This window comes from Echiichthys vipera (assembly GCF_963691815.1).
Source record: "Echiichthys vipera genome assembly, chromosome: 22".
Lineage (NCBI taxonomy): Eukaryota > Metazoa > Chordata > Actinopteri > Perciformes > Trachinidae > Echiichthys > Echiichthys vipera.
Window position 1 is genome coordinate 15,737,690 of NC_139847.1, and position 11,276 is coordinate 15,748,965.

Consider the following 11,276-nt stretch of genomic DNA (forward strand, 5'->3'; position numbering starts at 1 on the left):
AAGAGTATGTGTGCGTGTTGTTGTCTGCATCTGAATCTCAGTTAGACCCAGATGCAGGAGGAGCAAATTAAAATCTATTTCATTTTTTTCCTGCATGAGTTAGCATACATCAGATCATCACATCCCAATAAGACATGTCCCAACTGGATTAAGAGGAGTACATGGTACCTTTGGTGTGGTTTGGGGAGTCGCCTGGCGCAGTTCTACCAGGACTTTGAACAGGGGATTGGGTGTTGTTTTGCCGTCTCCATTGATGGCTCTGGATAGCTTCTTCAAGGAGTGCTTGATGTTGCTCCTAAGAGCCTCCTCTACCATGTGGTCCACCTTCTCAGTGTAGGTCACCCAGTGCTCCTGGACCTTAAACACCATGGTACAAATTTACAAACATGGCATAGCAGTGTAAATTTGGGCCGTCATTAAAAATGTTCTCTATAACAAAAGATAGAGATTGCCTAATGAATACAGCTGCAGGTTACAGTGTTTCCTGTCATGTTTTTGTAAGCAGTAGGTCCTTTAGTGTTTTATTCTAGGCATTTTCTATTCAATCTAATTTATTTTAACAATTATTTTTTTTTTAGTACTTTAACCACTAGTTAATATTGGTCAGTACTATTTTATCCAGTTTTTACCAATTTTTGTAATTTTGAATTTCAGCTGAAGTACAGACCACCTAACAGTTGCAAGTGAAAAATCTTGCTTCTCTATCCTTTAAGCTTCCGCCTTAACTTGGCATTCTTACAATATAGCAAATAAAGAAGGCAAAAATGAATAATATTATAAAATTGCAAGGACATTTCTGATCCGATACCACAAATACTGGATGAGAAACAAAGCACAGACCTCAGGTCCATCATTAGAGAAGGTGTTGTGGATGCGGTTCATAATATCAGCAATTTTCTGGTGTGCTGAGAGCAGTATTTGGAGCTGGCTCTGCTGGTGAATCTTCTGGTCATCCTCAAACTCCAGGTTCCTAAGAATTGCATAAGGAGAAACATCCAAGATGCCACCAAAAATGAATCCAAGGTGAATCACTTGGAACCAAGGCATAATTAAAATGAATCTCATCACTTCATGTCAAGAAGTGGAGAGGCTTCCTCATTGAGTTATCAGCCTTGTGCTAACGCTGGCCTGTTAAAATACCTGTTGGTTTTCTAAACAATTATCCCTACATCTGAATGGAGACTGAGAGATTTCAAAGAATGACAACATAGACATAAGCTCCATGCCTCCACTGGGTACAATAATAAATTAATAAGAAAAATACAATGAAAAAAAATCTCACTCCCTTTTTATTGTACTAAATAAATACGCATTTCAAAGACCTACAATATTAAAGTATGATAAATAATATCTGCACACTACACACATTCTTTATTTTGTGTATTTGTGTGCAGGATGTTAATTAAAAATTGGAAAATGTATTATATGTTGTGTGCCATGGACTTCTTGTCATGGCATTGAAAGAAGTATTGAGATTTAGGTTTTATTATTAGCATTGTATTGAAGATTAAAATTCTGGTATTGTGAAAACCTTAATATACTGTATTAGGCAACCCATGCAACAAGTATGTAATCACATCTGTTGTTACCTGTACACAGTCTTTCCATCCAGTCTAACCAGCAATGTTTCACTGATTTGGCGACAGAGGTTGGAGATGGATAGATTGGACACTTTGTACCCATCAACTACCAGCTGGATCTGGAGTGTAATGAAGAGGAAAGAAGGAGAGAGGAGCTGCTTAATGACTACAGTCCAATGTGATTTGATGAACCAAAAATAGGATCTGTTTTCTGTCTTTTGTCTTGTTCTCTGGAACATACTGCCTGATGAACTAAGATCTGTCAAAACTGTGTCCATGTTCAAAAGTAAACTGAAAACAACTTTTTTCTTTTTTTCAATTTCTCTCAGCCAATCGGGGGGTTTAATCCACACAATAATCCAAACCCTTTATCTCAAAAGACAGTCAATACAGTAACAAAAGAACTGTAAAAATGCCCATATCAGTAAGTGGTGAACTTTGTGTTAAACCTTGTCAACATGCAGGAGACAGTCACGGATGAAGATGTTTGATGTTCCTTTAGAAATCCACTGGAGCTTGGTTAGCCCCGGCTGAATCTTCTTATCAATGAAATTAATGCGCTCCCGAAACAGACCCAACTCGTCAGAAGACAGCATTCCAATGACCCTGATACACACACACACACACACACACACACACACACACACACACACACACACAAAGGTGAGAAGGGGTTATTAAGTAAGTGTGTTTGTTTACTAGGTGAGTACTATTGGAGTGGGGAAATGATCGAACAGGAAGAACACAGTTGAGAGTTTGTGAGAGTTTTGCAATGTGTGTGATGATGTCTGTTTTGATTTTAAATACACGGCAAAGTCTTGCCAGCTAGGAAGCAACAATATTAATGCTTAAAGAAAAACTTTGGCAAACTTGACTTCATGTTGAAACACAAATCGGGATTTGGGATGTTCCAAAAAAATATTTCTAATGATTATCATATAACCATACATCAGGCCCCTGATATCGGAAATGATTGTTCCCTATGATTTTGTGTGTGTGTGTGTGTGTGTGTGTGTGTGTGTGTGTGTGTGTGTGTGTGTGTGTGTGTGTGTGTGTCAGACCGATTGTAGTTCCTGATCAGCAGCAGGACTCTCTCCCTCAGGCCTCTGAAATCCTCCCTGTCCTGGTAAATATCAGACACACACTGGGGGATCTCAAACTTCATTCGATCCCAGTACTGGACCTCAGAGAACAGGTTCAACAGGTTGCTAGGCAAGAAAACACATAAGAAATCCTAAATAAATAATGAGCTCATGTATGCGTCTTGTGTCATGTATGTGTACACTTTGCATTTGTGTCAGATTAGTTTCTACATAAATATATTGTGTAAGAGCATAGCCCTTCATCCAACTGATAGTGAGAGTGTATTTTTACCTCCATTTATACCTCCGTGTGGGCATGGATGTAAAGTGAACATATAAAGAATTGGTTCATGTGAATATATTGTGTCTTGTAAGGTCTGTTTGTGTCACCCACTTGTCAAAGTTGTTATCTAGCTTGGCTGTCTTGTCCTTGCAGCGCACCATGAGTGGCTGCTCCAGTCTCACTCTCCAGTACTGTCCGTCCAGGTTCTGACTCCACTGGCTGAAGTTCTTCCTCACCATCTCATCCAAAACCTGAAGCAGCTGGGCATAGGTGGAAACTACCTGCTCGCGACTGTATGACTCAGGCATGAAGTGGGCCTTCTGAAGCACCTGAAGGGGAAGGATAGGGAACAAATGATGAAGTAGTCAAGGAAGGCGTTTCAGAAGGAGGGTTCAGTTAAAACAATTCTTACCGTTCCTGCGTGTCTCACCCTTTTCCGCCTGCCTGACCTCTGACGCTTCCCTGACACATGCGCTGAGAGAAATGCTGGGTTCGAGTGCAATTGTAAGTCTGAAATTTCGGACTTCCAACTAGGCAAAGCTTGCTGGAATGCCTGTCAAAGTGGAAGGTCGATCTCCTGTGAATTCACTAGTAGAGGGTTCCACCTTGACAGGCATTCCAGTGCGCTTTGCTTAGTTGGAGGTCTGAAAATTCAGACTAGAAGGCAGTATCATCAGCGCAAGTGAAACAGAGTAACGGATCATAGGCAGGAAGCTCGGCAAAGAATTGTATTCGGGCCGAATAAAATGATTGGTTAGACTTTTATCAAAAATATAGGAGAATTGAATATTGATGAGCATTTTAGGAGCATATTAGGCCAGAAAGAATTGCTTTAAGACTGTTTACAAATACATAAAATTCAATCAGCACCGTACCAGAGTTCTTACTACTCTTCTTTACTTTGCACATTGCTTATGTGATGGCATGAAGTAACCTGTTGACCAGTTACTGTGTAGTCTAATGGACTCACCTCCATAGGTCCCTCTATGCGATGTCTGAGGGCCTTCGCCCAGTGGGCCTGGCCTGCTATCCGGGGCATATGGTCAGGAGAAGACCCTCTCCTCTGGTTCAGCTCATTGTTGACCATTTTGAGCTCCTTGTTAAATATGCTGTACACTTTCTCCATCTTCTCATCTATGGTGTGCTTAATGGCCTGAGATGGAGAAGATTGGATGGAAGTAAATGAGTTGATAATTGGAGAAAATGTTGAATGAACGTTTGAGAATGAGCCTTGTATTGCATCTAACTTACACTGAGCACTGAGACAAATCTGGGGGTCTTCAAAGCTTTAAATACAACATCACAAACATAAAATATAAACTATAAACCAAACTTAATATGTGAGCAAGTGCTACAAGACGCAGTTCTCTATGACCTTCATTTAAAACTGCGGATACCACAGGCATCCAGCAGTTAACCTATATTATTATATGACCTGGACAGGTTGACTATAAAGAAGGTGATAGAATGTGTTTGATTTAGTAATACATGTTTAATAGGTGTGTGTGTGTGTGTGTGTGTGTGTGTGTGTGTGTGTGTGTGTGTGTGTGTGTGTGTGTGTGTGTGTGTATGTGTACCTCTCGAGTAGACATGGGCCTAAAAATGTCGAGAAGCCGGATTCCTTCTTCCACTCTGTACACCGTCATAAACACTGAATTGATCAGGTTCTGCATCATCATTTCCTGATCCTTTACCAGTGCACGAAACCTGTATGTACACACACACACACACACACACACACACACACACACACACACACACACACACACACACACACACACACACACACACACACACACACACACACACACACACAGGAACATATGCACACGCACCCATGAGGATCAACACACAGACACTGCCCCTTTTTTTCAGAAGCGAGTCTGTTTTTTAGTTTAGTAATTTCCTGGATTCAAACCAACATGTTTATGGCGAGGTGGGAAGAGAGGCGCAGCTGAGGCTGATAAGGCAGGGCAGTTAAATTTTGGTGCTCATATTAGCACGAAATTTCTCAATGTAACTGAGGGATATTCTTACCAATCTTCAAGATCATCAGGATCTTAAAGTAAATAATGTTTGGTTTTATTTCAAAAACTATTAATGTACACACACACCAAGTTTAGCAGTAAAATCATTGGAGACATTTTTATGAAAAGCAGTTCATAAAGATTTGTAGATTATAAAGATTGGCATTTGTGGCTTATGTGCACAGAAGCACATCCATATCAAATCAAACAAATGTAAGTGAAAACATTTTAAATCAAGGTCACACGTGTGTTAACTATTGTTTCCCTCTGTACGGGACCAACTTGTTGGCAGCAGATCACACTAATGCCCAAAATCCTGTATACTTTGTGTACAGCTGGCCCAATATGGATGACTTCATTAATTATTCAAATCTTCTGACGAGACAATGTGGAGTTAAGATATATCATTTGAGCATTTTTTTCAAAATAGAAGCACATTTCAAAACTTTATTTTGTATTTGTTTGTTAAAAGATCAACTGGAGAAATATGTATTCCATTGGACTGATATTTTGCAAATAGATTTTGTTGTTGTAGATTGTTTATGTGCAGTGAACCTTATGATTAACTGATTTTAAATGTATAAATGAGCTTTTAGAACTTTAACCAGTGGATATTTCAGGACTGGAGCAACAATATCCATCATCCTCCTTTAATTCTACCATTGACAGCATATCTTAGGTGATGTACATTCAAATTTGGGATTTTGTGCAACAACCTCAGGTTTTCACTTTTCTCTCTCTCCCTCTCTCAGAGATCTCAGCCTTTCTCCCTTTGTTTCACCCATTGCTGCCTTTAAAGATGATGAGACTGATGATGAGGAGGAGCTACATGTGCTGATTCTGTACATCTCCTACCAATAATGTATCCAGCTCCAAACTTGCAACCATCTCCACTTGGCTGGACCTGGTTTCTGTCAATGCCACTGATCATCAATGACTGCTGGTGATTGACTGTTGGAGATTGCATACTATAATATTTAGTCTTAACTGTGTTAAAGAGCAATAGACCTACTTGTTGAATTCATTGCACCATGCGGTGCTCTCAACATTAAGGATGCCCCTGTCAAGAGAGTGCAGGTTCCGTAGGCCACGGTGGAAGTTGCTCTCAATCTCCAGGAGGAGGCGGGTGAACTCTGGTCCCTGGCAACCACTGAAGCAAGGCAAGGGCCTCTGCTCACCATCCTCCCAACGGGCAAACTGAAACTGGCAGTCACATACCTAACAGAAAGCAAGGGAAAAGAATATCTCAAAAAGCAAACAGCACAATGCTGTATCAAGACACAAGAAACAGAGCTTTTGAAATTACTGTACGATTTGAAGCAAAAATATATATTGAACTTCATATTCCATTGACTTATAGAGGATTTATCTACAACAAGGCTAGAGATAGACAGATAGACATATGAATACAAAGTGGAAACAAAATGAGAAAAGAAAGTCCCCAAAGGCAAATACCTATACTATGACATAACCATGATACACTGACACAAAGTAAATGGCATTCATACCTTTAAAGAAGCTGACTGTGATAAAGGAAGAAACTGTGACTGGATAAGATTCATTTTATAAGCCAATTTAAATGCAGGATAGCACCATGTGGCATTCAATCATTCAGTCAACGTCTGCCTGACGTATTGTTCCTTCAACAGCCTGAATTTACAGAATTGTATTGTGCAGATGGTTTAAGGACGTGTTAATGTCTCTGCATGCAAAATTCACCTCAAGCAGTTCTCTGAACCTCTGGATGAAGACATCCACCACTACAAAAATGCTGGTTTGGTCCAGGATCCAGCCGTTTTGAGAATACCTGAGGCAAAAACAGGGTGGGAATAAGAGGTAACAAAAGAAGAGGAACGAGAAAGGGGAGAGGAGGTCAACTAAATATCTGTTCAGTTTTACACTTAACAAATATAAAGCACTGAATTAGAATATTCAAATCAAACACATTCCCTTTTCATCATTTATGAGAGAGATTTCTCCTACCTGTGATGAACGTGTGAGGCGTGCAGGAACATTTCCTTCCAGTCCAGGCAGCACTGGATACAGTCATTGAGTTGTTGCTTGCTGGATAACACATAGCCCTTAAAGATCCTGTCCAAAGAGACACTTTGGAAGCACAGGCGGATGATCTCATTACTCACCTGCAACAAAAAACGAAAAAAAGAATTTGTCACAAATAACACTCATATTCACATTTACTATATGCTCAAATGGTGAGGTATTTTTTGAGTCTGCATATTGTTTGTTGTAAAGTTTTGTGATGTCCCTTTAGCAGCAAGCAAATACATCTTCACTAGGCCAAGAAGCGTGTGTATGAGGCTTGATGCGGTTGTCGCAGGATGCCCGCAGCACAGCTTGCCCAATATATCCAACTGAAGCAACAACATGGGCCACTGCAGAAACCAAACCAAACCCTGCAGAACCAACTTTATTACAACTCAACCACACACGCTACCAACAGAGTCTGTGTAACGGGGGGGGAATGCTGTGCGTCCGTTCCCCATGTATTTTGGCTGTCAGCGTATTGTAACTCTCATGTCTGAACACACAGGATGAGGGGGCTTTAGTGATGATTGTGCCTTATCAGAAGAAGATAAAAAACCTCATCCAATTGGAGAGCTGATCTACAACTGAAAGGCCATTCTTAGCAGAAGGTTATCTGTTAATGTTTTTCCACTAACTTATCCATGGAATGCATAATTGCTTGTGTGAACGACCTTGCAGTAGCCCATCTCTGTTTGTGAGAAAGTAATAGAGAGAAAAGCAAGGAGGTTAATAAAAGAAACCTGGAGTGAGCATACTACTCCTAATTAATCTGATGCAACAACTTGCTCAAAACACCTTTTCTCCTTAAGTAATACACTTAAAGAGATACTTTAGCCATCTTAATCTAGGTCTATGTCATGGCAATGTGGGCATTGTGTTCGGTGTTTGGCCTGTCTCCGTGATGGAAGTCCATGGGCAACTTAACCTCAGATGTTTTGTGCAACGGGCCCCATATACCTTGCGGAAGAGAGCGGTGATCCTCTCACTGGTGTTGTAGTGGGGGGAATTGACCCAGATGATGCGAATGAGACTGACAATGTGTCGCAGTTTAGGAGCAACTTGGTTAGGCTGGAGCTTGGCAAGCTCTTCACATGGCTCCTTCAGTATGGAGAGGAAGGACAGGTTTGATTGGGCCTGCAGAGAGCAATCCTAGGAAACACATACACACAAAGGAAAAGATGACAATATTAATAATTTTTATTATGCTTCAGTCATGTTAAAATATTTCATGTCAACAGTTTTCAACTTTCTAGCTAGGAGCTAGGAATGTTGCTGCAGTAATGTTGCAATAATGAGCAGCACTCCAGTCCATCAGTAAGGAAGAATGAAAAGAGCTTATTCTAGAATTAAGACATGTAGTACCTGTATTTCCTCAGCCTGTTTGCAGAAGCGCTGTACATAGAGAGACTTGGAGAGCTGCAGAATGTTCTGGATGTGCCTGACCCCTGGATTTTGCAGCTGCTGGCTAATGTTCAACAGCTTGGCAGAGCGACTCTTCCAGAAGTCTATCTCCTGCAGCGGGCCACAGTGATCCTTCATCTTCAGTATTTCTTGGGCATTCAGTAGCTCCTTGATCTGATCCGTCCAGTGGATCACAACAGCTATAAACAGGAAGAACAAGTGAGTGGAAGAAAAGAGAAATGGAAGAATGGAGGAATAAAGATGGGAGAAAACAGGAAAGAGAAGAACTAAGTATGACAAAGGAAATGTTGAATTGTTGAATTAAAAGCATGAATTTGAGTAGAGAACAGAGCTGTAGGAGGAAACTGTAAAAATGGTGGTTGGACAAAGAGTAGAATACAGAAAACAATGAACAAATTATACTGATGGAGATGAGAGGTTATGACCCTCTTGCCTCATTAAATAAAATGTCCAAAAGTCTGTGTGATCTTTTAGACACAGGACCCGCAGAGACAGATGGAAAGAGAAATGCACCACATCCACTCACCCATACCTACATATATACAGAGCTCCCCAGACTTACTTTCCATTCTCTGTACCAGCCTCTTGTCCTTGCTCGCTTTCTCAGGGCTGTGCTGTAGGCCTTCCATTGGGATGTATAGAACTGTGTTGCCAGCCTTCTTATACACATCCTCTGTTCAAAAATAAAATTGTAAAAATGATTATACTGCAGCACAGTATTATCTGTGGAAATTTCAGCAGGTTATGTCGCTCGTCTGTGCACATAGAATGTTAATGTGACATGTGTACTGTACTTTCCTTGATTTCTACCGCACCATTGCATCTAGAGCGCAACCTGTATGTCAGGGCCTATAAAAATATCTCATTCCTCCATTTACAATATGCTGGAGGAGCTTCACTGTTAGTGAATCTCTAGCTACATGAAATACATGTGGGAGTCTAGGAATTAACAACCTTTCAAATGCTTTTGATTCTTGGCGAACTGACTAATAATTGTGTTGCAAATTGAGAAAAAATGATTTCTGTTAGGAATATGTTTTCTTTGTCTAATCATCTTGGAAAATGTCAGGCTCCAGGCTGACTAAAATCAGAAAATACCAAGTCTATTGGTCTATTCAATGAACAGATGTATACTAGTTTCAAATAGGGTACAAGATAAGTTGTTTTTATTCATTTATTTATCTATTTCTGCAGCCCACTGAAGCTATATAGGCTTATAGTCAAACTGGAAAGCCCACAGTGAAACTATGGGTATTCACTGATTATTGTAGTTCAAGTTCACAAAGTATAGAAAGTAGAGGAGATTTGTGGAATTTGGGGAATGCACTTCTCCATTGTGATAAAGAGTGGAAGCATGAACAAACATAGGGGGTCATCATGACACACAATGCCTCTCTTTGCATGGCATAGATTGACAAATTTGTAGAAATAGATGCCTTCGTTATTCAATTCAATTCAATTTTATTCAGTGCCAGATCATAACACTTTACATAAAGAGTAGGTACACTCTGTGACTTATTATAATTTACAGAGACCCAATAATTCCCCCATGAGCAGCCCAGAATTGTATGGACCCCAAATGAGTCTCAATGTCAAATCATAGTGAGGAAGGCCAGGAAAACACGTTTACATAAGGCAAGACGTTTCTCTTTTCCTCTGAGGTACCCACCTGTGAGGTTTGCAAGATAGCAGTGCATGTTGTTGGTATAGTTGTCCTTGATGCTTTTCTCCCTGTAGGTGCTGAGGGCAACCGGGGGGGCATGTAAACAGGTCATGTCATGAAGCAGCCTCTGGGTGGGGTCGCCCCGTGCTGTGCTAAACTGTATGGCCGCATCAAACGTCTCTGCTGTGATTATGGCTCCTGGCATGCGGCTAAAACAGGACAGCTGCTCTACCACCTGTCCCCATCGAAGATTTTATTTTTTTAGGTGTGGTGGTGAAGAGGGATGAACAATACAGGGAGGGAGGGGAAAAAATAGACATAGGAGAATAGAACACTCTAGCTTTTCAGACAAAGTAGACAATGATGTGTTTTAGGAATGTGAACAAAGGCATTCAAACGTCTCTCTTTGACATAATCGTGAAAGTACTTGTATATTAAAATATCAGATCCATCGGTTAAAAGATTGAAAGAGGGGAGGAAAGCGTGCTGTACCGGTATGGGAATGGAGTACTCCACCCGCAGCATGACGGACGTGTCCACGTAGACCACCATGGTTGTGATAGATGTATTCACAATAAATTGATCCAAAGCCCTTTCATTCTCCTCTGTCCACATCTCTGTGGTTACACCAGAGAGAGCTACACAACGGATAAACAACTTCCATGGAGAGAGATTGAAGAAGAAGAAGGTAGGGGAAAGAGTAAAGGTGGTCATTAAGTGGGATAATGTCTGTGCACACCTCACAGAAATACCGTTAGAAGAAAAATGGAAATGACATTACAATCAATGAGCCAGCTTTACCTGACGAATGGTCTTATTGTATTCCTCATCCATTTCCTCTGAAGCTTCCATCTCAAAGCTTCTTCTTTCTCTGGGAATTTAACGTTAACAGACACACAAGAAGGTAACTGACCCACTGAGATGCAGTGACACACTCGACATTTTTAGTTCATGTTCTGTTAAAGACGAGACAAGGGAGCTATTGTAAGCTTTTTCGCAATACTTTATTTACCTATTTGTAAACTATCTAAATCAGTAAACCAACCTTTGTACCGGCATATACAGTAGATTCGCTAACGTTATATGAGAAGAGGAAACGTATAAAGTGTCTCTTGAGTGTTAGACTAGCGTTAGCCAGCTAACCTGGTTAGCATAAAGGATAACTTAACTTAC

At 40.6% G+C, this 11,276-nt stretch overlaps 1 protein-coding gene across 1 annotated transcript in view; it reads right to left on the minus strand.

Annotated features, from left to right (window-relative positions):
- dnah2 (dynein, axonemal, heavy chain 2) overlaps positions 1 to 10,955 on the minus strand; it is a gene marked incomplete at both ends in the record, with an annotated part of 64,035 nt that extends 53,080 nt beyond the window's left edge. The window contains 17 exons of the mRNA XM_083936942.1: positions 169 to 357; positions 841 to 970; positions 1,590 to 1,699; positions 2,030 to 2,186; positions 2,642 to 2,788; positions 3,057 to 3,274; positions 3,916 to 4,098; positions 4,523 to 4,652; positions 5,985 to 6,190; positions 6,692 to 6,779; positions 6,956 to 7,113; positions 7,976 to 8,167; positions 8,381 to 8,619; positions 9,003 to 9,113; positions 10,110 to 10,338; positions 10,596 to 10,760; positions 10,905 to 10,955. Of these exons, the coding sequence (XP_083793068.1) occupies positions 169 to 357; positions 841 to 970; positions 1,590 to 1,699; positions 2,030 to 2,186; positions 2,642 to 2,788; positions 3,057 to 3,274; positions 3,916 to 4,098; positions 4,523 to 4,652; positions 5,985 to 6,190; positions 6,692 to 6,779; positions 6,956 to 7,113; positions 7,976 to 8,167; positions 8,381 to 8,619; positions 9,003 to 9,113; positions 10,110 to 10,338; positions 10,596 to 10,760; positions 10,905 to 10,955 (2,703 nt within the window). The remainder of the gene's footprint in view (positions 1 to 168; positions 358 to 840; positions 971 to 1,589; positions 1,700 to 2,029; positions 2,187 to 2,641; positions 2,789 to 3,056; positions 3,275 to 3,915; positions 4,099 to 4,522; positions 4,653 to 5,984; positions 6,191 to 6,691; positions 6,780 to 6,955; positions 7,114 to 7,975; positions 8,168 to 8,380; positions 8,620 to 9,002; positions 9,114 to 10,109; positions 10,339 to 10,595; positions 10,761 to 10,904) is intronic.
- Positions 10,956 to 11,276: the final 321 nt, after the last annotated feature.